General features: G+C 32.9%; 1 protein-coding gene across 5 annotated transcripts in view; it reads right to left on the bottom strand.

Moving 5' to 3' along the window:
* Nucleotides 1–27308, bottom strand: part of LRP1B (LDL receptor related protein 1B) — a 587100-nt gene that overhangs the window by 119586 nt on the left and 440206 nt on the right. For all 5 annotated transcript variants that reach the window (XM_052675647.1, XM_052675649.1, XM_052675650.1 and 2 more), the window contains 10 exons: nt 26788–26937; nt 16202–16342; nt 13995–14120; nt 12498–12629; nt 10311–10445; nt 9717–9846; nt 6369–6495; nt 6066–6217; nt 5652–5776; nt 2264–2635 (listed from right to left, as the gene is read on the bottom strand). In XM_052675647.1, coding sequence (XP_052531607.1) covers nt 2264–2635; nt 5652–5776; nt 6066–6217; nt 6369–6495; nt 9717–9846; nt 10311–10445; nt 12498–12629; nt 13995–14120; nt 16202–16342; nt 26788–26937 — 1590 coding nt within the window. The remainder of the gene's footprint in view (nt 1–2263; nt 2636–5651; nt 5777–6065; nt 6218–6368; nt 6496–9716; nt 9847–10310; nt 10446–12497; nt 12630–13994; nt 14121–16201; nt 16343–26787; nt 26938–27308) is intronic.

Below are 27308 nucleotides of genomic sequence, written 5' to 3'. Positions count from 1 at the left end.
TTTCACTATTTGACTTGAATACTGAGTAAGATTTTGTCTGATTTGTAGATCTCAGTTTAATGAGGTGGAAAGGAGTCGTATATGTCTAAGAATCACACCAGGTAATTCTCATGTGGTTTTGTATACCTTTCCAATAACAGGAAACTTGCTAAAAATATCTACTAGTCATTTAGGAGGAAAAAAAGGTAGCAAAACAAAAGTCAAATATGTTATTTTAAAACAAAACATAGTTACTGAAATCTGTCAGCTGGATTTCATTCAATAATTTCTTTCTAATCATACGTAGCCAACATGGAAATCAGAAAATGTTGTGTCCCAAAGCAAACAGAATGCCTGATGCCAAGGAGTCTTAGCATTGTCTTTTTTCCTCTTTAGGTATCACTGTTAGTCAAATACTACTATGGTATCAAGGAACTCAACAACCTGTTTCTGTTTAGAGGGATAGGAAGTCCCTGATTGCAGAAAGAAAGGAGAAGTGATCAAAGAACATCAGTTTAAAATCAGTGACTCAATATGAAGACGTTTTAAAACATACAAAGGAGAAAAGTAAAGTTGCATATACTGGGATGTGATAATACTTCTACTTACAAAAACAAACAGACAAAAAAACCTGAAACACTCCTAGAAAACAAGTTTTTTTCGGAACTATGTCTTAAGCATATACAGTACATTTTTGGAAGAGCACAAAATTTCATCTGACATTTAATTATTCAGAGCACTGAATCTGATAATGAAAAATGAAATGAGGCATATTAAGATTACAAGCAGAAACACTTCCTAACTATTTCCTAAAAGAATAATTCTCAGCTATGCTCTGTGGAATGCTTTCAGTTCTTGCACAAAAGCCTACCATAACGTAATGAGGAATAGTTTATTGTCCTTTTCAAAATCCAGTTTGCATCTGCACTGCTGGTTCATCACTTCTGTCTGTTTTAAATTTAGAATTCTCCAATCGTTTGCCATGTAATAATTTTCATCATATCTTGAAACACCTAAGTTAAGATAGTGATGTATTATCTCCACACAGGTGAGTGCTTGTCTCATGTACAGCTAATCTCAACTCTGAATCCCTAGGTCTTAATTCTTTCTTAAGTGTAATGAATACATCTTAACAGTATTGCTTAGTTTCTCTCTTTTGTATCTCAATATGGATATCATTAACTCCTCTGAAATATACGCACATAAAATTAGATTAAAAAAAATAAAGGTGATGCATCATATTTGAAAAATGCTTTTCCACTCATTAATATCAGCAGTTTCCATTACCAGGAATACCTTTCCAGAACCACGGGACAGGCGTGCATAACAATAACAATCATCCAATGTAAGTTGTAGAACAGTAGTTCACCAGTTTTCAGCTATTTGCTTCTTTCTTTTCTAAAAATATTTCTGTTAACACATGGTAGCATTCTACACCAAATACACTTCCATGTTTTCCTGTTACTCTTTGGTCCTGTGAATGTTTCCCCCAAATACCTAAATGCAGCGATGCAACTTTTATGACATCGGAAATTGAGATGATAATTATCACACAGGAAGGAAAAATATGATATAACACTTCAAACATTCTGGAAAAGGGTATCAAAACAATCGAAGAAGAGAAGAAACAGTAAATATATGCTTACAGATGAATGAGACTGTCTATTTTAGAAAAATTACGTCCAAGCAGAAATGCAAGGTGGCATAAGATTCTACAATTTATATTTTTATTGGACTGATTTTTAGATGTTTATTCTTAGGCTTTATTTCTCATACAGCCTCAAATGCCTCAATTTCAAGTTTTACCTAGGTAAACTTAAGCTCATATTGCACTGATGTTAAGCTAGACTTAGTGATGATATTGATGTTGATTCCTGGAGGAGGTACCGGCTTCAAGTATTTAGAGGCAAAAAAAAAGAAGTTTCAGAGAACTCTCCCTATTCCTGTGGTGGTTGAAGGCATGATGAACATCTGAAGTTACTCAGTAAGCCTCTCCATAGAAAGAATCATTTTATAGATTAGAGTTTGGCTTTTCCTATCACTGGACAGAAGTCACTTTTCTTGAGCTGACTACAAGAATGGTGTCAGCTGCACACATTGAGGTATAAATGGTAATAATTATGGTGCATGCTTATATACAGTAAAGCTTTAATTATAGTTTTTCCCTATTAAGTCAACATTTTAATGGCTTCACCACTATGAAGTCAACCTTATTTTTAAACAACTTTTAATTTAATAAGGGTTATTGAAAGAAAATATTTTGGCAAATAAAAATTTTACTTACTTTCTATTAGCACTTTTCTGCCAGCCCAGTTGTCATTGATAACTTGTATATTTCCAAAGTGTGCATCACTGAAAAATATCCGATTAGTACCTCTTCCTTTGAGACTGTAGTCAAAAGCAAGAGCGATCACATTTTTGAAGTACTCTGGATTTTCATATGGCCTTACTGGTGAATTTAAGTTGTTTTCATCTGAAAGATGTATACTTTTTAATATTGTCCTTCCTGAATATAAGAGGTAGCCTTCATGTCTTAGGCAGGTAATTCCATCTTCTGCAAGATAGCCATGTGCGCATGCACAAGCTCTTTGTGCATTTCCTCGATAAAGACAGAGTTGATGACATCCACCATTATTCTTGGCACAAACATTAGTACCTGTGTGAAAAAAGAAGACAGAAAAAAAATTGTTTTATACTATTACCTTTAGCTAATGTAAATCAAAATGTCATTTTTTAATTTCAAGAATTCTTCTCTGAAACGTTTTCTACAATACAAGTGAACCGAAGGCCAAAGCAGTAAAGAATAACTTCAACAACGAACTAAAGCCAATTTTCAAGTATACAATGTATGAGGAAATGTAATTTATATTCTCCCAATCAACAAAATTACATACTTCAAAAGAAAATAGATTTTTCCTCTGTGTTCAGATAAAGACTTGGATAGAGACCATTATGAGTTGTTCCAAGTGTTTTGAAAGATTTTTTTTTTTTTAAAACACCTGTTACTGACAAAGACAAATTTGGATACCATTACAATACTGTAGTACTTAATTTCTATCAAAACAAAACAGGTATAAAAGTGTTCCCTTTTATTCTCTGTTCTTAATAAGATGTTTCCTGACGTTTTTGTTTTAATTTACTCTAAAACTTGACTTTAAAAACTTACTCTCTGATAAAGTATATTATTAAATAATTATTGTCACATTAGTAACTTCAGTGACATAAACTACACGCAATATTTAAAATTGCAGTAATTGTCAATAATTAAGATCTATTTACCTTCCTATTTTTTGGGCTACATTTGAAATACAATTATAGTTAGTTCAGATAAATTAGTTTTTGTTTCTGACAGCACTTTCCATACAACAACTCAGCTCTCATTTTCCAGTTTCTGAAAGTTTTCTAGATTTTGAAGGAGAAAAAAACCCACACACTTCAAATAGTTTCTGGTAGAAAGTCATTATCATTGTCAGGGAACATCTAGTGTCTGAAAGTACCGTTGACTGAATATCCTAACTGCTACATTTCAAGTTGAAGATATGCTTAAGTAAAAGCAATGGGTAATGAGAGTTAACGTTAGCAGTCTTGAATTTTGACAAAATTATGAGAAATGTTGCACTGTAGTCATGCAAAAATATGTGAAGAATTATCTGCACATATTTTTACTTGTGGTTTCTTTTAAAAACACTTCTGAAGCTTTATTAGGCTAGAAAAGTTAATATCTGTTTGGAAGGATGAGAGTTTGAGAAGAGAAAGGCAATACATGGAAGAGATCCTAAAATTTCTGCAATCTCTCTTGTAAACTTCAGCGCTTCCACAGTTCACCAGCTGTATCTGTAAAACTAGCCAGTTATAAAAACAGATTAATTAGGGGACATCCTTACGCATGTGTAGAATAGAACTAAAGAACAGGACTATCCTCAAGAGTAGCACTGCAGCAGGACTGGCTCATTAGAAAAGGTAAAACAGGTGTTTGAAAAAAAAGCATTGATAACTTGACAATCAGCACAGGTTGTTTGTGTGGGTTTTTTTTTTTTTTCTTTTGGTCAGTTGATTTTGTTTGCTTATTTTTCTGTTTATTTGTTTTAATCAAAGGTCAGGATACTAGCTAATTCCTTTTCCTTTTTAAAGAAATATTACCTACTTCTAGTTCAGCAAAATTAAAAGTATACATAGGTAAAATATAATAGAGTGATACAGAAAAAACATTCCAAAAGTATTTTTCACCTGTTTTTTTCCCTTTTGTCCTCCTGGCTCACTGACAGCCCCTCCCAAAGACATTAACCATTTGTACCCTAGTAAAATTTGAAAAATGTATTAAAAACTCATTCAGTTACGTTTTTCGAACTAACATCAAAATTTTTTTTAGCCTCAGTAACCATTTCTCCCATTCCTAGTGCAACCAAATCTGTCAAGCCATCAATAAAAATCATTACATATTTTTATTCAATTGCTCCATTTTCTTAATTCTACACAGAGGGCCCTTCCAAGCAAGCAGACATTAACTATTTCTAGCCTTGTTAAAAGCTACAACATCCATTTTTTTTCTGTGGACATTTACTATCCACAAAATATGTCTACAAAACTGTGAAAATACTTGCAGAACTCCTTAGCAAAATACAATTATGTTCATTCTTCTCAAAACTATTCAAATTTGAGAAAAAATTGGATTTTTTCTTTTTACTGATTTTTAAATAGATCTTTCAAAATGCAGATTTATTTTACATTTTAGGTTTGATGCAGTTATTTAGGAAAGATGTATATAAAAATTTGATCATCAGATATGTGATGCTGTGATTAAAACAAGCTTTGAGTATTACCAACACTAGAATTATACTCCTGTCGCAAATATCTTCTTTAAAAATATCTTTTTCAAGTACGATTTTCCTTCTCAGTGTTTTTGAACACGTATTTTAAATTTCATCTGGTAGCAGCTCTAAGGAAATATCATTTTTGATAGATTTTAATGACATTAGCTTACGGAAACAAATATATTTTGCATACAAAGGTGATAAAATTTGTTGCTATTTTCTCACAAATGTCTTTGCTTTTCAAAGCCTCTACAGAATTCAAATTTTAGGAGAAAAAAATAGATAAAAGAAAGATCCTACTTAATGGGAGATAAAATTCATCTGTTTCTGCCATACTCTCAGTATATGAAATTGTCTATTCAATTGCAAACTGAATTAAATATAAATGATATCTAACTATTTACAACTATTCCCACACAAAAAAGCTGGACTCAAGACCAAGGAATCCCGGGAAATAAATATTTGAGAGACTGAGATTTTCTAGCTGTGAAAAAATGTACTGCTTTCCAAAAGAAATCTGAGGCAGCCTGAGACTGCTGTTCTCTAAAGCACAGTTCAAAGTCCACTTCATTCCTGAGACTTGGGTGCTTTCAGGAAAAAAAAAACAAAAAAGGAATGATAGGAAGTATTTTGATTTCAGACTTTCTCCTTTAAATGCTCTCAAGGTTTTACAAGAAACTTTTCTATGTATTTCCATAGTAAATAAATCTTAGCTAAAAAAAATATTCTAAGAAAAAAATGGAGATATAATAAAATTTGTTGCCATAAACCAGTGAGTATTTAACTTTTTATAAGTTTTAATATACATAAAAAGTACCACCAGTCGATATTGAAACAATATTATCCTTAAGAACAGCCAACCTTTCTCTCGTGCTCTATTAAAGACTTTCACTTCCTTCAGGTTTATTCCAAGGCCAGTCCTCATGGTCACAGCATCCGTGGCCTCATTCTTGTGGCCTCTTCTAATAGAGCCATTTGCATGTGCTCTGCCAAAAAAGTTGAAGATGTCTGATCAACAATCCTCAACTACTTCACACCAAACAAATGACTGAAGGGCAGCGGAGAGTTCATCTAACAGAAGGTCAAAAACCTGCTCTCATCTATGATACTGATATGCTTTAGGTTTCAGTATCAAAGATACCCTCTCTTTCAAATTGCATAGCTTTCTGCAATCCATTCTGTGACCTTGCTAAGGAATGGCTAATCCTACAAAGGTGAAGCACCTAGCACTGAAATAACATTTTGAGACTCAAATGCTTATGAAAAATAAATTACCTGTCAGACCAGTAGATGTAAGCTCCGAACACCGCAACTGAAAACATATCCACATTGCTCCCTGACAGCACAATCTCCCGATTCCCTCCACTCTCAAGGTCAATTCTTTCTATCTTGTCGGTACGAGCATCACACCAATATAATTTATTTTCCTAAAGATTAATTTTAAAGGAAACATCAAAAAATTGTCCAAGTATTTCATTAAGAATTACTAAGATTGCTGTGAAGTGGAAGACATTGACTTTAATGAAATATAATGTACACCAAATATTTCAAATTATAATCAAAAACAAAGAAACTAACCTCGTAGTCAATGGAAATGCCATTAGGCCACACAATCCCCAGGCTCACAAGAACAACCTTCTCAGATCCATCTAAATACGCCTTTCCTATGCAAGGAATCTGTCCCCACTCTGTCCAAAATAAATACCTAAAAAGTTACACAAATTACCTATTAAAATTTAACACAAAAACAAAGAGATGAAAATGTACAATACTGTCTTTCAATTGAAAACAAAATGAATGCATCATCACTGTCAAATAGATACTTCATGCTTATACACCTTTGAATAACCTTTATGGGATAAATCTACTGGTTTGATAAACTAATTAAGCCTTTTTTTTTTTTTTTTTTTTTTTTTTGAGTTGTTACATATGAAGTAACTCTTAAAATCATAATTTACGAGTCAATACGCAATGGTATGCTTAAAGAATATGGTTTGGTGCTTGGGAAAGTAAAACCAAAATAGAAATTACTGGAACAAAATCATGCATCTAACCAACACTGAGATAAAACATGAGATGTATGTCTAAATAAAATCATTAAATAGGAAAGCATTTAGGGAAATGGTAGGGGAAAGTTGTTTTGCTAGCCTCCCTAATGATCATGTGAAAACCTTTTCACCTTACTTATCTCTCTATGCATTGCTGTACACTTACTGGCACAGACACATCGCTGATTCAAGGTGAGACGCTATGATAAATTTCTGCTTTGACCTCCTACTTTTCTATTGCTTTAGACATAGCAGGAGGAGGCTAATGAACCTGCAGACAGCACTTACTTCACTGAGATTTCTAACAGCACTTTTTTATGTAACTCAACTTGTATTCAGAGATCTGGTCAGAGATGAATATCCTTAACACAGGATATCAACTAATTATTTACTACTGAAAGGCAAGCATTTGATATTCAACTATGCAGTATTCTCTCAGCCTAGTTAGTTAAACAAACCAACCAACATTAAAAAAACGTAACCATCAGATTTTTTAAAAAATCTAGAAGCCTCCAAAGAAAATTCTGAAAAGGTAATACACATTACTTAAGACATTACTGGAGCATTGATGGTTAGAAATATATTGATATATTAACATCAGTAAATCATTAAATAGCATAGAAAAAATTTGATCTTCCCAAATGTTCTTAGAAGCTCTAAAATACTTCCACCTTTGCAGTGTTATGCTACCTAGCTATTTGGTATTTATATTGCAATGCCAGAATAATGACAACAATTTTTCTAGTAACTATCCCACATATAAGCCAAGTAGCTGACACACAGATGCAAATGATGAAATTTTGATGTGGTCATAGAATTAACTTAAAACAATCTATGAAGAAAATAAAATAGGAGTTTAAAATTCAACAGTGCAAACAACTGAAGTTTCCCAAATGTCTTCAATGGAGGAAGATTCAAAGTCTAGGAAATATTTCAGAATGACCTTTGCTCTGTATTTCAAGCACAGTTTTGAGCTCTCTCAGAAAAGTTATTTAATTGTAGAAGAAAAATGGAAACCAAGTGCATTTTAAATGAATAAGTACTCCTGATGAGGGAGAAGGACACTCCTTTATAGAACTACACATTCTTAACTTTAAATAATGCTACCAACCAGCTGAATGCTGGCTGCTTCATATCTCGGTATAATGGGCAGATTCAATGAGATCAAATAACTACTATTTTCCGCTCTGTTCTTAAAGCTGTCAACTCAAGCTTCAAGAGAAATGAAAAATGTGAAGACAGGGCAAGGAGAGGGCAGGAAGGGAGGTACACTTTTGAAAGTTTTGCCTGACAAAAGGAAAGAGATGACAATAATGCAGAGGATAAGCAGGTCCTTATCTTCCTCTATAAAGATATACATTTACTTCACTACAAAAACATTGCTATCCTAGTTGCATGAATTTACTTTGATTGGAGTCATCTGAATAGAGCACTTTGTGGCACAGTATTAAAGAGAGTCCAAGCTTTTGTGTTTTCACAGAACTTATCTAAGTATATTATGTACATGCTGAGGAAAACTATACCGTAAATGAAATAGTGTTTTGAAGAATCTTGGTGTACTCTTCTGGTCTAAAGATTTTATTAGACTCTTATGCAATACTCTGCACAGGTTTGTTGTTTTTTTTCTTCCTTGTTTGTTCTTAACATAAGAACATGTTGAGCAAAAAGTAAAAAAAAATAAAAATCCGGATCCTGACAAACAAAGTACATTCTGAACTGTGAGAAGATATGGCCAAGATACTCATGGTGCCACATGAACCCAGCCATAATGATTTGTGACACAAGCAACTGCATTATGCAGAAAATAAAATCTACTTTTACTTTCACCTTCACTTTTAAATGCATTTCCAATCTGCAAAACACACAGTTCACTAAAACTATATTCTCATAAAAGAAATTGGGGCAAGTTGCAGACAATATTTTACATCAATTTTTGTTAAGAAGTCAGAATTCTTCATCATTTCACTAAAGATGCAGACTTCTCCAGCTAATATGGAAACTGCATTCCTGAACATACTGTCATACTCATTTAATTGAGCCTGGGGAAAATGAGTGACACAGCTTTGTCTATTGGTTTGGGAAGAGGTAGATTTTCAAATGCTTCTTTAAAACACACCATGTAGTTTACGTTTTAGGAAGGCAACTGTAGCAGTTAAATCTTCTGAGCTGTAAATCAACTCAAAGTATTTTTTTTTTCCCACTGGAATATGAAATAAAAAAAAAAGATGGAAATCCTTTGCAGAATTTACTGCTTCTTTGTTACTTGTAGCTCTCCATCAGTTTTACAGCCTGAAAGAATGGAAGCTTCTCATTTCTATTAGAGATGCATTGTAGTCTCACCAAACAGTTGGATGAGAAGTGATGTAATTTTTAAGAATTACCCATATTTTTATCTGACATAGCTTTCAGCTACCTTGGGTAGTCTTGGTTGATGCAGAGTGTTGTAACGTGATACTGGTATTTATAACTATCAGAGAATATGCCTTTATACTATTTCACCACCACAGTGAGGTCTTCATTAGATAGTGTGACTTCTTGGATAAGCTGAAAACTTAAGTACTTAACAGATTTAAGCACGTTTCCAAGCAACGGATACACTTCAGCTAAAATGATCGTCTTAGAAAGTGAAGGCTTGCACAGAGAAAATACAGTACTTCCTGCAGATGAAAATCCTTATGATGAAACTCATGAAAATTCTCAGGACATCTTAAGAACATTTTCTTCCACCTGGGTCCAGTTATAGCAAAATACATCCCATTACACTACTTTTGGGTATTATTAAACAGCTATATTAGAAAAAAGGCCTTGATTCCTAAAAGCTTCATTGCGAACATGCGAATGTTAAAAAAAAAATAAAATGTAGCCATAGTCATGTTACCCTTTTTCGGGGTGTACTGCAATAGATCTTGGCTGGTCCAGACCCTGGGATATGATTACATATCGGAATGAGCCGTTGAGCCTGGCAACTTCAATTAAGTTGAAGCCATGATCTGTCCAATATATGTTACCTAGGAAAAATATTGTGAAGTTACAGAAAAAAGAAAACATCACTTCAGAAACTTAAAAATCTTAAATGCATAAGTTAAAACCAGAAACTGACTGCTGTATTTTAAGCTGCATGCATCTTGTATTTTAGTTATCAGTCCTTTTTAGCCTTCTGTTTTCAAGTATAAACTTGTATTGCTGGTTTTCACAGTTGTGACTATCCATATAAGAAGACATTAATTTTTTTTCGGTTTAAAACTGAACCCACTCCTCATCAAAAAAGAATACACCATACTTCAAGAAAAAAAAAACAACAAAAGAGCATAACATCCTTGCGATACACTATGAAAATAATAACAAAAAGTATTAGATAATTGGAATACTATAAATTAGTGATGAAAGTGTATCAAATTATTTAGTCTTGAGTGGAAATGCAAGAGCATACATTAATTCATCATAACAATACCTGACGCAAATAAACTCCTACCTGCTATCCAATCCACTGCAATGCCTTCAACTCTTCCCAAGCCATTTGTAACAACATCTTCTTTCCATGTTTGGTCCCGTTTAGATCTGCTAATTTTGTTGAAACCCATGTCAGTCCAATAGATTGTATCATTACCTATAAAAACATAATGAAAACTCTTGGATTAATTTAGTTATGTTAGCACAGGTGTCTACATCAGTAACCACAAAATTTGTAATCGTTCAGATTAAGCTCTGGAAGTATCAAAAAATTTAACCAGGAAGAAAAGTGATAAATTTGAGTGATATGGTAAGTGAATAAAAATTATAAATGTCTGATTAGCTTTTGCTAAGATTCTTTTTTTTCTGTGTGTGTGTTAAAGTATTCCTTTAAATTGTTTTCCATGCCATTTCACTGCAGGTAATTGTACATAAGAAGGAAGAGATGGACCACTACACAGCATTTGAGTACAGAGTTACTTTCACTGAACATTTAAACTCAAAGGCCAGGCTGAGAATTTGAAGTAGTGAAAGCACAGACATGCCATTTTTCTGTTGCCACAAATTACCACTGGTAAATGAATGGGGAAAACCAAGTGATGACACTCCACAAGCACAATTCCATCTATTTCTGTTGTCAGAGCTCAGAGCTATCACACAGCCATGTTGCAATACACATTCCGATTTGGTAGAAATTAATTGAAGTCCTCCAGAATGGGGTGCTCCACGTGGGAAGGACCACCTCTTACAGCCAGTGCTCTTACAGCCTCTAAGAGTTAGAATTTTCCAGTTGAAGCCTTCTTCCTTGACACCAACCAGGTCAAGGGTGAAGGATCAAACATCTATTCATTACTTTGCATATCCACTTCACAGATGAAGCTGTTGAGAATCTTTCAACAGCTTTGCTTCCAGGTGACAGGTTGGAACCTTTAGATTTATTGTAGTGTAAGCATGTAAGTTTATTCAACACAGAGTACAAAGAACCAAATAAGTCAAACTGCAAGATATGATATTCTCAAACTGGAAATGGATTCTTAGAATTCTGTTGAACAATACTTCATTGATAACATCAAAGCAATTACTAGAAAAAAATAATAATTCTGTGATAACTGTGCAAAAGAACTCCACATACTGACAGCTGACAATCACTCCAAAAAAAAAAAAAAGGAGAACTAAAACCCCCTCATTTTTAGGAGATACCACTGATCTACTAGCTGACAGTAGCAAATTTATTTCAGAAAAGGTTCCTGTGAAAGCATGGCTTCTTCCTTAATCCTCTTTCTAGTATGTTCAGTACTGCAAGAGGAAGTTTAAAGCACACGCTTCTAGAAAACAAACTTCAAAGTAAATACTAAGAAGTCAAGTATGGAAATGTAATAATGATCCTGTAAAATATACTGAATATGATGTTTTGATCTAACTACTTAAAGATAAAAAATAAATGAATAAAAATTTTAAGTATTGATAAATGTTATTTATTCAATGCAAAACATTCCAGTCACTACATTTTATATATTGCATTGCATTGGATAATACTCTTTGATTTTCAGGTACCTCTTGATAGCTCACACTCTTCCACTCTATAGTGAAAAATACCCACTAAATTAATTTGTACTAAACTAATAAGGATTCTTGTAGGTTACAAATACAAATAATATTTCATTATTCCATTATTATTCCAAAAATAAGTATTATTCCAAAAATATGCTGTACTTCAGGATTTTACGGTAGATCTCTTCAAAAGCAACACTGATTTATTTCCATGGAAACTACAAAAGATACAAAGAACACAAAAACACTTTTTGATACAGTAAACTCTCAGCTACAAGGCACAATTTTTTAAGTTATTTTTACATCCAGCAAACAGTGAATGATATCCTAGGATATAACTAAAGCTCTGAGCACTAGCTGGCACTGGTTTGAAGGCAAAATATGCAAAATGAGGCGGCACTGTGAAATACTAAGTGAACTTGAAATTTTGCTAAGTAGATGTACAAAGCCATCAAAGAAAAAGGTAGGCCAAAGGTAGAGAAGAATTTAATGAGTTTTACTTCTTACTTGTTGGCAAAAGATTAGTGATATTTGCGTTATGAAACAGTCAAACTGAATAAGAAGGAAGAGGCTTGTTCAGAAGTTTTGAATTGTTTTCCATTTTTTAAAGCAGTGGAAATAGCTAACATATACACAGTAAACTATACAGAATATTTACCTGCATGGAAGTCTATGCCCACTGCAAATGAGGTTCCAGATATAGGCATTAAAGCTTCCATTTTATCATTTGGATCAAGAGGAATTCCTCTAATCCCTTCATGAACAGAATACATAACAAATGATTCTACACCTAAGGGAAAAATCAAATAGGTAAGAGCAGCAAAATGGAGACTTTCCCTATTAACAACACTTGAGGAATTAATAACAGAGTTCTCCTATACTGTCCAATAGTTATCCTGAACAATGATTCCAACTCTTTAAAAGAAAATCCATCAATTATTATACTTTATTTCTAATTATAAATACAGTTTTACAAATAGGAGGGAGTTACTGTTCATTTTCAAGCACCATCTCAAAATTTATTAGTGAAAATTTAAACTAAGAATAAACTATTTTGAATTATGAGGCATTTAAGAATATCTTCAGTGCATATCCACGTTTTATGTATTTAGCAAGAGACAGTTCCACAGAACTCAATGAACGCACAGCTCAGGCTGTGTAAAACATCTTCTGAGGCATGAGACGCATCTCACCTCATTCAGTCATGCAATCACCCTTTACAAACAATAGAGAAGTACATGGTTTAAAGAAATCATGCTTTGGATACACTTTAAATGTCTACATTTGTGCTACATTAATAACAAAACAGAAACATCAATTTCTATTAAGTAGGAAGAAACAGTTGAAATGAATCACACCTTTTGATAAACAAAATTGTAACAAGTATTTTGTTGCAGTCACCTCCATGTCCTTGTAATAAAACTTCTAAGTTCTAAGCAATTCTAACTCTAAGGGAAATAACATAGCATGCTGTTATACAACTCTCAATCTTCAAGTTCAGCTATGATGAACATATTGGTTTCTTTTCTTTTCCTTTAGAAGTACAAAAGAATACATTAAAAAGAAAAAAAAAAAATGATGCCAAGTAGCATATGGCAAGCACTGAAGTAGAAAACCATCTTTATGTTGCTCAATTCTGTTTCCAATTATAGTCTATTACATATATTGTATATACACTACATAGCAATAATCCATAGGAACTAACAAAAAAAGTTTATAACTAACTACCATGGCACCTCAAAAATAAAGTGCCTTTCACTGTTCTGTATAACAATATGGCTTCACTTTTTACCGGAAATAGATACTTAGATTTTACTTTTTAATGGTAATAGATACAGTAGACACCCAACCTTTCAGACTGTAGTCTGTAATTAGTTTTAAGAAAAGGTGGATAACCAAAATGTATCGCTCAAATGATGGATCAGATGGTCTTTTCTAACTATTTCAAAAAAAAGTGAAAAATATACCTTAGGGTTTTCCATAAAAGTTACACATAGCTAAATAAACAAATGAAATGCTAAATTTCTCTCTTCACCACACTGAACTCTTCCATTTTAACCACCAAAATAAATAAGTGAAGTTTCTTTCTAGGTTACTTACAGATTTCCCATAAAACTGAAGTTAGCTAAAAATAAATACGAAAAGCATTTCTAACCTTTGCATGCCATGCGGTTTTTTTGGAGGTTGTAGCCCACTGTACAAACACAGGTTCTTGTGGTTTCTGATGTTGGTAAACAGAGCTGGGAACATCCACCATTATTAAATTGACAGGAATTGCTACCTAGAACATAACAGGACAGAAAACAAAACAGGTAGTAATCTGAACAGTGTAATCCTGGCTAAAAAAAAAGTGAGCGTTGCTATCAATTTTTTAGTAGTACCAAAAAACAAATTTTGTTCAGGCAAATTCTTGGTAAAAATGAAATATAGAAGAACACGTTTCAGGCTATACTGTTATTTGTACACTTGGTCACGCTACGCTCTTATGGTACTTATTCACCAAGGCAGCAGCTTTTTCCTCGCTATATATATTTTAAAATAATTCAGTTTCTTGAACTTTCATTTTACAGTAGAAATATATGATAAAACTGAAAATACTGTTTTAAATTAGTGAGCAACTATGCTGAAATATTTTCAATGACAGTCTAAAAAGCATCTCTTATTCTGGAAATCTTGGGGTTACACTTGATGTCTGGAGGTCCCTTCCAATCCCTATGATTCTGTGATTCTGTGACCATTAACATGTAATTGATCATATTTTAATTGTTCATCAAATGCTATACTAACCTTGCATCCTAATGAATTAGCACTTGTCTGGTATAATTAAGATACCCTCCAATGTGAACTCACAGTTCTATGTTCCTATTTCAGAACTCAAACATTTACTTTTAGTGTACAAACATTTTTCGATAAAATATGCAATAAACATTATACAGAATACAACAAATACATTTAAGAAATTTGAAGCACTATGAAGAAACATTTGTCTACTAAGACACACAAGTTATTAATCTGAATAGTACTTATTTTTAATTTAGAAATATATTTATACACATTTATATAAACAAATATTTATATTTATTTCTAAACATGAGATATTCCTTAATTTGAATTCAAAAAGGTGTTCCAGTAATCCAACAATACAAATGCAAAAGATGTGTAAAGTTTTGAAGTCTAACGTATCTTCGGAAAAATGGACAAATTGTAGAATACAAAATAAAATCTAGAATAACAACAGTCTACATGGAAGAATCTGTATGTACCCTCACACCACATGAACAGGTGCGACTTACAAAGCACCATCAGTGTTTCCTAAGTTTTGTAAAAGTATTTCTGGAAACTGCTCAATAAGGATCTGAGTGAATAACACTGGACCCTGAAAGCAAAGGCTGAGAGTAACGAAGATGATTTCACATTTTGATAATTTTTGGCAACTTGAACATGAGAATCTGCTCATGAATGATTTTAGAGAGAAAAAAAGATGAAATTCCTATGAAGTAGACCTGTCGATTAACTATTCCATGGATAACTGGATAATGACTAATCACCAGGATTAAATCTCACTTATGAATAAAACACACACAATTTGTGCCTGTGAGATTTGGGAGCAACTGCCGTGTATGCAAAAACATTACTGACAAGTTCAAGAATATTGTACTGAAGTCCATGCACTTTGCATTCATCTTCCATTAAAAAAATGCAAAAGCAAAAACTGGATAAAATTTTAGTGGCTTTGTCAACAAAACTGAAAATACAAGACTCTCTAGAGAAATAAGAGGAACAGCTACAAAAGCCTTTCCTGTGTTCTGTGGGAAGGAAGAACCTCCCAAATATCTTCATCTCCAATAACCTCCAAATTCATAAAATGTACAGCATGACTTCAAACTTACTCATATTACATCAATTCCCACTTTGCCAATTAAGTTTCAGCAGTATTAGTAATATTCCCCCATTTTTCTGCTGCATTTTCTGTCAATTTAAATGCATTAAAAGGCCTTAAAGGCAGTAATGTAGAATGTTAATGACTTCATTTATTTAAATAATATTTATTTAAACTTTCAATAATTCAAGATGAGGTGCATGTATCAATGCTAATTTTTGGCAAAAAATTTAAACCTAGACTCTTCATAGAACTCCAGCTATCACGACAGTGTAAACTATAAAGTATCTAACAAATTAAATTACACAGGGAGACATAATCAATTATCTGAAATCAATAATGGATTCAATACTAAAACATTTTATGGTATTTCATAATTGAATTACAATGACAATTTTTTTTTTATTCTAAGAACGTTTGGAAAATAACATGGGAAAAGATATTAGGCAACTTAACAGCTGGTTAAAAATTTTAAAATTTACCTTGCTGTGCTGCCTTATCATATACTTTCATATGCACAACACCTGAAGTCTTGTTTCGCAGGACAGTTGGGTTTCTTCCATCTCGTTTGTTACAAGTTCCAATCTGAGCTAAATTCTGGTCTGCCCACCAAAGCTTTTTATCTGTAAAAAATTCAAGTTTTGAAAAATTAAGAGGAGCGATCATTATGAATTACACATATTTGAAAACTAAGTAGGAAAAATTTTTTGAGCTCAGATCACATGTAAGAAAGATGAGAGTTATATCCAATTTATAACTGAAAATTAGAAAACATTACAAAACACTTTCAAGTACTACTGCAAGACATGATTTGTACACAAACCTTTCTATATGCATACGTATGTGAAGAAAACAAGAACTCAAGTATCAAGCTTTCACTGACTTGAATGTTCAAATTATTAAGTATGAAAATTATCATAAAAATCATTAAGAATCTTGTTACTGTCTTAAGGATTGAAATCACCAACTTTACACTGATATCAACAATACAATAGATCATTATAATTTAACATAATATTAAAATAATAGAAAAAAGCAAACTCGAGTCATGAAGATTTCCCTGAAATTCAGACAGGATTCTAAGTGAAATCAGGCTACAAACTACATTTGATCACTTTCTTGTACCCACATTGGTTACTACGGAATATGAATTTTCATTAAAAATAAAAATACAAATACCATATTACTGAAAAAAAATCTTCTTCATAACAATTGAAATAGATTATTAGATTATACATTAAATAGCTATTTAAAAAAATGTCAAAAAACTGAAATGTACACAGGAGAAGCATATTATCTCAATTTCACTTGCATCACTTTGGGAAAACGTTATCGTGAAACATCATTTAAATATAAGCATTAGTTTTGTTCAGAAACATAGAACATCTGTCAGTGCCATTTTTTATCATACAACTTTGAAACAGACTCATTGTCTGTTGGAATTCACGTAACAGCCTCTGCAGTTAATGAGCTAGTCTTTTTTCACCTAACAAAAACAAAAAAACCACACTAGTGTTAATGGTTTATCATTTCCTCACAGTAGTAAGCTACAGTACTTTACATCAAACCACTAGTGGGCAGTATTTCTATCAAGTTTTGAATATTTCAAGATCCATGCACAAATACATGAGGTCTATGAAGTTACAACACGGACAAAGTGAAAAGTATTAAATAAAGCAATATATTGTAAATTTTAAGATGACTTGGCAAGGAATAGAGTACGAGAAAGTAATGAAAATAGAGTATGAAAAATACACTTCTGAAAACCTTCTCTGATGCTCTCATACAAAAACTGCATTCCCTGTTGCTAAGGCATGGAAGACAGTAAAGACTGAAAGGAGATGAAATCAGAAGTCTAGAAATGTCCTTCAGTCTTCTGCTATTTCTTTATATTTATATGCATTTAAAATGCTTACTTAGCTTTAGTATAGACCTGAAGGATGACATCAAGACCTTAGAACAATGTTCTACAACAGTAACCTCCACTCAGTGTTTTGAAGATGACATTGGAGTGACAATGGATAGTCTCATGGCACGGATTAGTCCAGAGTCATGAACTAGGGATGCCCAAGAAATTCTCACCCTTGTATCACATCTGAAACTACCACAACCTCAGAATCAGGCTACTGAAATTGAGCATGACATGTTTTTGTGACTTGCTATGCACCAAGAGAGAAACAAAAAGTCTTTGAAATTTCACATAAAATGCATCAGCGTTACATAATAAGGGTGAGATGGTTAATATAAACAGTATTTTCTACATAAATATCTTCCATGAGTTACATGGCAGCAGTTCAGTCTAATGAAAACTGAAGTACGAACTGAAATTACAATCATTACTAAAAAGTATTTCCAAAAGAATAATGAAATAGTAATAATGCTTACTAATTTTAAGACTACAAACTTTAACAAACTTCCAAAATGAGATCTCAGCTAAATCTTTGCAACTGAATGTTCACAATGAAGAACTCCTTACCTAACCAATGCCAAGGCCTTCAGTTGTTTCCCTTATAACAATTTTTTTCATTTTTATCACAATTAATTTCAGCCAGCTTGTTCCCATCTATTCATCAATCTCAATGGTTGTTGGAATCAAAGCAAAACAGTCCTTTTCTATCTGGGTGAGACTGAAACACAGAGCACACCAAACATACAGAAAACACTTAGCCATTGCTAACTCTTAATGTCATCCTTCAGACATTCCATAAATGCATTATTTCAGTGATGAACTTCTGGATGTTTCTAGCTCTGGACAAACAAAAACAATGCAAAACGCTGCTAGCTATTTCTACCAGGTACTTTAGGAACATCAACATCCTGATTTCCAATTTTCACAATGAAAACATTATGCATTTCTGCTAATTGCTAATAACTAAAATATTTGGAGGGGGAGGAGGAGAGACTATGTAAATGCACAGAACTAACGTAATCTTTATCCAAGTACAGATTTACTTTTGAAGAACAACTAAGAACACACACTTCCTATTTTCTCAACAAGCTCACAAGAAATTTTGTACAAAATCTTGTCTGCTTGAACCCCAGTAATTTTGCAGAATAGCTGAACGATTGAAGACCTCTTCTCTGGCAGCCAAATAGCCAAGCAGCACTTTTACTGGCCAGCCTATCACTTTACATGTAGCTCCAGAGAGGCAACAGCACATACTTTGTCTTAACACAGAAAAGATGGAAAATGGAGTGGAAGAAAACCAACTGGAGATATTTAAAAGCTGTGAGTGGGAAACAGAGTACAGTGATTGCAAATTTTGGATTTGGGAATGGGGGGAAAGGTCCTTGCAGTAGACAGATTTGTTGTGCAGAAGAGAAGGAGAAAAAACTGAGCTGAGGTTTTAGGATAAAAGGTATGGAGTTTTGCACTGGAAGCCTTACAGAGATTAAGTTGAAGAAAGAAGTCCAAGTTACTGTTTTTAAGATACAAGAGACAGGAACTCAGTCTTCCCTGGTTCCTCTTCTGCTGCAAATGCTGCTGATTTGACAGTACTTCTACTAAATCAAAATGCCTACCTATGAATGCAGGTTCTACTGATTTTACTCAGAGGAGGAATTTTAATTTTTTTTAAGAATGAAGTTTATTTCTTTTAATGCTTTTAAGCTTTCAAAAAACAAGTTATAATCAACAGACATTAATTAGTGGAAAAATTGAAAAGCGGCTTTTTATACCAACTTTTCAGAATATAATTTTTGGCATCTCTTATATCAACCTGTAAAAAGCTAATAGCCTAACAGTGGCACAGAGACCATAGCCAATCTTCTGATTTCAATCCCTGAACACATTAATTTTCAAAATCTCTAAAGTATGTTAAGATCTTTGATGTGATGGCCTCAAAATCCGAGGTTTACATGTAAGTTTCCACAGTCCATAAAATATTTTACAGTGTCTGCCTCTCATTTTCCCTTGGATGCCACAACACCCTTCCTGAGTCTTTACTTCCTGGGCAAAACCTAAGCAGTAAGATGGTCTCCTTCCACCTCATTGCAAATTATTTCTTGGTCAGAAAGACGAACACTGACCGACTAACACTCTGTAGCAGAGTGCACTTCAGAAAAAAAAGTTACAGATTTTTATATTCTAAATTTGAAGTTGCAATTCTGACAGTTCCTCAACCATAGATGAACTCCTATATTTTCAGTAATAATAATAATAAAAAAGATATTTTGTTAGGTAAATTAATCAAATAAAAATGTAGTTCTGCTGCTACCTTTCCCAGAAGTCAGAATAATCTTCAGTTTTTCATGTGCACTTTTAAACTAAAAGAAATTAACATGCATGGACGTGCTTAGGCTAAAATATATTGCTTCGCAGCAAGTTAGCATTTCACTCATAACACTTAAAATACTAATGACTATGAAATACAATCTTTAAGCAATGTTCTTCATGAAGAAAAAAGTATGAACATTTTTTTTTCCTCTTAATATTTATGTATATTTTAAAGATCTTAAACGAAATTATTAAATGGAAGTATAATCGTAGTTTAACATCATCAGCATTTTAATTTCAGAAAGACAAAGTTATTACTGTAGATGAACCAAAAATAAAATCTTAGATCAAAAAACTTTAAACTTTGCGAACACTGCATTTCCAAAAAAATTCTGTGCAGTAAATTCATATTTTTTTTTCCCCCCATTAAATAAATAGTTGCCAATGTTGCAGTTTTAAATATTTACGACAATTATTTTTTATAGGCAGATAATTGAGTGTTTCATGATGAAAGTTGCAGTCCTGAAAAACAATCACCATTACAGTAACGGTACTCCCACAAAAGAATATAAGCACTGAAAAAAAACAAGGGACAATGATCATTTACTGATTAGTCTTCACAACTTTATTACAACAAAACTATCTTCAGAGTGAATATACTCTGAATATGAAGATTTGAAGACCTAAGTGGAACTCTGGTGAAACCTAAGTTAATTTTAAAGGAAATGTTTCATCTTAAGCATCCAAAGGTGCTAGAATTGGATGAGGGAAAATATCTTTTTATGATATAGATCTATTAAATTACAGTAGCTCACGTCAATCTTTAGAACAAAAAAATCTTGATGATGTAACTTATAACAAGAATAAAAAAAAGTCAGATGAGAGAGAAGAATATACTGGTAACTGTATGACATAATGCACATTGAAAGTCATAGTAAATTTTTTTGTTATTTGTTCACATGAGGTGACCCACAATAATGGATTACCTATCCTTGAAGCTTAGTGCAGCCTTTTCCATTAAATGCTTTTACATTGTTATATCAATATTTATTTGAATATTCTGAGCACAAATCAGAATGGATCATCATATAATTTCGATGTTTACTGTCATAAACAGATACATGGTATATACCAGAATTCACTTTATGTACCCAAACCCACTCACAAAGTAAGTAAAGATCAGAGTGCAGCAAAATGTATATAATTTTCGTATTTTTGCAGCATTCTTTTCAAGAAGTATCCTTTAAGGCTTTTTTTTTTCTTTTTTTTTTGTCCAAAATTATGGCTAAGGTCCTGACAGACTATCAAAAAAGCGACCTGATGACAACTGCTGCAGAGAACGTAGATGAACAAAATCCTCAAGTAATCAACTCTGCATATTCTTTTACAATTAGATCAAAACATAACATGCTGAGTTCAATGAGGAAGTTCAATCACTGGTGATTTTCCTTACCACAGACGTTATTCATCCCTTAATTATTAGTACAGAGACAAGCTATTGCTGCATCATGAATTGTATGGTTCAAACGTGTCCCTTGGTATACTGTGCTACTGGATGAGACTGTTCCTGCTCAAGTGAACAGCATCCACACAGTTTCCATCTAGTGTGTTGGACATGTAAGATCATAGATTTCTTATCTTCCTTTCACAACGGATACAATAGAAGATATGTCACTACACAGATTCACTACTAGTCCTTACGGGACTGTGAATAGAGAGGGTAACGCCTTATGTCACCCTATTAAAAAGAACAAATCAAAACCTGTCACAAGAAAATACTTCATTATGATTCTTTTATCTTCTTCTTCCATTCTTGTTAACATGACACCTGGATAAGTACTATTTAGTACTATTTGTGTGATCTTATTGAGCTAGCACATATTTTCCTTTGGCACAGACGTTTTATATGGTGCCCTACAAGTTTTCTAACGATATATGGGTACAGTATGGGAAATTATAGGAAAAAGACAATCTGAACACCTTAGAGAGTGAAATGCAAATCTGGAAAATAAAGATATATTTTAAATGTACTAATAATAAAATTTGAAATTACAGGCATCTTGAGGTATAACTTCTTAGCCTATCTGTCAAAATTAATTTGTTTTACCTGTTCAGTTATGCCCTTAGAGTTAAAGAACACTCAGTTCTCTTTAACAAGGATTCAGTTGTTCAGAAACCACTGGATGAGTGATGACACGTCATGTCACACTCATACAAAAAAAATAATAATGTTACACTGCTATTTTTGACCACAATCCTAAATCAGAATTTCAGAATTCTTCATTTTCCTTCTATATATATATATATTCTCATTAGATTATTAGTTTGTGATTAAACTATTTACTAAGGTAAATAATAGGCTTAATTAATCTGTTTCCATATTTAAAATATAGTTAATGGTTTCTCACAGCCACTCAACTAAACTTACAACAATTTGCTTTCAGAAAATATTAAAGAAAACTATTTTAAATCTTTAAATATCAAACTGGTTTGATTATACTAATCAGAAAGTTGTACGATCATTAGTTACAATCATCTTGATGAAATTATGCTATAATATTAAGAAGTGTTGTATTTGTCCATTTGGTTGGGTAATTAGTATAAAGTGCAGCAACATATTGGGGAACAGTCATTTAAAATGCCAGAAATTGCTATACTAGCATTGTGGGCAGTCCTTTGGAGATTTTGAGCTGTACGGTAAACGCAAAATTTGATGGGCCATTAGTTTTTATTAATGATAGCTTGAGTATTTATGGAAGACAACTATGTACTGTACTTAGAACTGGGCAAATTGCCTAGATATATTTCATATATTAATGCTAATGTAATGAATGGTGTTACAGTAATTAGAAGACTGATGACTTGGAAAATTAAGGTGTACGTATCTGAAGTTTCCTGATTGAAGCAGCCCCTTCCATTTAAGAATTGCTTTCAGAGAAGTCACAGTTCCCACCACCTGAGTTACTAGAAATGCATTATGGTGTTACTTTTTGCAGTTTGTTTAGGAAAAAAGAAAAAAATCAACGAATATGTCAGCTAACCACAATAACAAAGGTAGCATGAAGTTATCTTGTTAATAAATGAACTAAAGCGTTCTGTCAAAAATGAAATACCATCACTATCTGTTTTGATTGATAATACACCTTGAAGGCTGCATTAAATACAGATTCTGTTCAAAAGATACAGTTTTAACATCTACATTCCCACTGAGAAGTTATGTCTTTGGTTTTGTTGTACTGCTGATATTTTTCCATTAATTTAAATAGAAATAGCATTTACACACAGAATCATTCAGCATATGAAATTACTATATTTTATATTATTAAGTATGACAAGAGAAACAGTAACACCCACCACCATAGAACATATCCTTTGAGGTTTCTACCACAAGTATTTATTGTAAAAAATCAGCAATGCACAACAAATTACATCATTATACAATCTACATCGTATTCCTGTTTTCTAATTAAGTTAGTTTAATTTTGTAGTTTTACATAAACTATATTTCTGTGAGGAGCTGATACGAAATGCACTCAAGTATCTGTGATAGATGACTTTGCAGCTGCAAGTTCAAAAATCTGATATGGAATATCATACTTTAAACTCAGGTGAACCTTAGCACAAGCACAGAAAATATTCTCATTTTCTTAATCTTGAAAAAAGGTATACCACTGTATCACACAGTAAAATCAGAGATTCTCTCACAAGGAACATCGCATGTTTCCAAAATGATAGAAATATTTGTTATCAACTTGTAAATGGTGTCAGTAGTAGGTGTTAAAGTTACGCAGGAAACAGAAGGTGTGAATCAGAAAAGCTGATAAATGATAAGAAGAAAACGTCACAGGATTTAAACAAAATAAAATGAATCCTTAACACAGCAGCAGAAGAAAATTACCATTGACCAAATGTAAGACAACAGTGTGAGGTACTAAACAAAAGCATTAATGTGTATTTCTGAATAGTGATTTAATTAAAAATAGCTGCTGTTGCATTCACATGCACTGAATGCACTTTTGGAGAAAAAGTAGACTTGCAAATGGAATTTCATCATGGGTTTATAGCAGCACCTTAGTAATACAAAGGGTAAATTAAATTTTATATGCTTAAGGTCATGGAAAAAATAGTAATTTGGTGCATATTAAAATTCTTTACTTTCCATAGGAATATAACTTTCATTGTACAAATATCATACATCAAAATATGTAGGCAAAGGCAGAAATAAAAGAACTAGGAATTCTGGAGCTTAGTCTATGGAAAAATAAATATGACCGACACTTGAGCAGAAAAACAATAAATAGAAGAAATAAAGTAGAGGGAGATGTGAATATGGTTTAGTAGCTTGTGGTACTAATAGGAATGGGAGGATGGTTGGACTAGATGATCTTGCAGGTCGTTCCCAACCTTGCGATTCTGTGATTCTGTAATTATATAACTTGTTTAACTTCAAAGGAACTGGAAACTTGAGAGTCACTCTGCCATCAACATTTTTATTATTTTTTCATGCCAAGGAAGGAATGCGTCTCATGTCATCTGTATGCTACCACTGAAGGATCTAATAGTAAGAAAATTACTTAAATCTTAAATTACTAATGATCAAAAATAACTGATCAGTGTATTGTGACTGAGGCAAGACTACTCTAGATTCTGAAAATACTGAACTCATCTCTTCTTTCAGTGGAAACAAATCAACAATATGACACAATCATATATATATTAAATAAATAAAATTAAGCTGTCTAAAATACTAGTTTTACTTGGAGAAACACCTAATGCCAAAAACTATTTGATTTGTCTTATATCTACCAATGCTTGCTTACAAGAATATGATGTAAAGAACTTCAGGAAAACAAATGGCATCATGTGTTGCTGCAGTATCTTCCACAACATAAAACCATACAAAAGAAATGAATAAGGAATCTTCATGTTTTTCAATCAGTGCATACAATACTGTAAGCTGCAGTGTATACTACAATACTTCAGTGTCTTGCTGCATTTTATCACAACTGGTTTCTAAATAAAAGACAAAACCAGAAAGCAGAACAAACAGAAAAACTCAAATACATCATGTTTACCAGTTTCAAGTAGGAAGACTTGTCATCACTCAAAAATAAGGAATCCTAAACTACTGTATCAAAGAATCATAAAATTGCTTGAGTTGGAAGGGACATCAAAGACCATCAGGATCCAATTACCCTGCTGCAGGCAGGGTTACCAACTGCTAGATCAAGCACTAGATCAAGTTGCCCACGACCTCATCCAACCTGGCCTTATGTACCTCCAAGGACAGTGTATCCATAACCTCCCTAGGCAACCCATACCAATACCTAACCACCCACTCAGTGAAAAGCTTCCCCCAACATCTAATCTAAATCTGCTCTCCTTTAGTTTAAAACCGTTCCCTCTTGACATATCACTATCTATCCATGTAAAAAATTGATTTCCCAGTGTATAACCTCCTTTGAAATACTGGATGGTCATAAAGAGGTCTCCCTAAAGCCTTCTCTTCTCCGAACTGAACTAGCCCAACTCCTGCAGCTCATTTTTGTAGGACAGATTTCCAGCTCTCCGATCATTTCGTGGTCTTCCTCTGCACTCATTCCAAAACATTGATCTCTTTCCTGTACTGGGGGCCCCAGGCCTAGACACAACACTCCATACATGGCCTCATGCTTAAAAACTAAGCTGCAGTATTACTTGCCTTTCCATACTGGCAAAAACTCAGCTACTTTCACATAAACAAGCACAAAATATTTCTTCAGATGATAGCTATAAACTCTTTATTCTACATCTCAGATGGACCATCACTCTTGTATCTTCTGTAGATCACGGATAAAGACTTGAAAGCATAGATATTTCAGTGACAGTAAGAACAAATATTCTTTACAACATCTCATATTAAAGACCTCCAAGAACTCCCTGAAGGTCATCTCCTCATTTAATTTTCAATTACAACCTAATCAATGAAAGACAATTTTTCCGTATTAACATTCATAACTCCTTCTGACACAAAACTTGCTTTTGTTTATGAATGCATATATAAAAACATCACCTCTCCAACTAATTTTGACAACATTTAAGATCCAATACTTACTAAATATTTTCATAATGAAGTTCTTTAGCAGTTACTGCTTTAAAATACAACGTACAGTGTGTGTATAATCTTTGAAGATCATTTAAAGTAATCTTCAAAAGCACACACGTGCATAGTTAATCAACTAAGTGAAATACTTTTTAAAGGAAACTAGCAGTTGATGAGTCAACTATATCAACAAAAAATCTAGCTATCAATAGAATTTCTCAGAACTATCCCACAGCAATTAATATCATTTTGAATTAAATTAGAACAAAGGTAAGCAAAGCATTTAGAGAAAAAGCAGAAAGATTACATTTATATTTCTAGTAATCTTCAGAAGAATATAAAAGCACTAGTTCTGAGTCAGAATACAATTTTTTTTTTTAACACTATCCTTGTTCAAGTGAGGTCCAAGAGCTGTAGATGCTAATGAGAATTATAGTAAATTCAATGATATAGTCAATCTGAAATGCAAAGAAAATTACCCTGAATATAACTTCCTTTTAATTTTTGGAATGTTTAAAAACATTAAGTCCCAACATTTCTAAGGTGCAATGTAGAAAAAAAAAAAAACCTTATTTTTCAACCAACTTAACATAAAATATTACACAGCAGACATCTCAGAATCCAACTTTTCTCACAAAAAAAGTTTCACACGTACTGTGAGAATCATCTACAATAAAATACTGATGTGTTTCTTTTTTTTCCCAAGTTTTTGTTGGTTCATAATTACCATTCAATTGTTTGAAAATCATTGCTATTACCACTGGACTTACCCATTATTGTTAAAGCTGTGGCTTTTGGTAAATCTTCTTTCATTGAGTCTATTACTTCAAGACTGCCACCATCCAGGTTGCATCTATTAATGGTTCCATTTCCTGAACTGATCCAGTAAAGTTTGTTCTCCACATAATCTACTGATAAACCTGTAATTAAAGTATATAACTTCAATTTTGGCTTAAATACCTAAAATACACTTAACATTAAGCTTTTTTCGTAAAATAGTGTATTCAAGAAAATATGTATATGTGTAATTGTTATCCACTCAAAGAAATCAAGAAAACTAAATAAACTGGGTCATTCGTAGAGAAAACAACATTTTTCTTGAAATATTTCTGCCTTTTATTTCTCCAAACATCTGCAGAAATGAATCAGTGACTGATGAAAGGACCATCTGGCAATGCAATACTTGAAAGAGCGCAAGTCCTCAGAGAGGTCATTAACTACTAGGAAACGTCAACCAGAACCCCAAAATTTATTTGAAACTTATGAACATTCAGACTTAAAAAAAACAAAC

Source organism: Tympanuchus pallidicinctus, unplaced genomic scaffold (assembly GCF_026119805.1).
Source record: "Tympanuchus pallidicinctus isolate F22 unplaced genomic scaffold, pur_lepc_1.0 scaffold15, whole genome shotgun sequence".
Taxonomy (NCBI): domain Eukaryota; kingdom Metazoa; phylum Chordata; class Aves; order Galliformes; family Phasianidae; genus Tympanuchus; species Tympanuchus pallidicinctus.
Note: the sequence above shows the minus strand (reverse complement) of the source record. Positions and strands in the feature narration are given on the sequence as shown.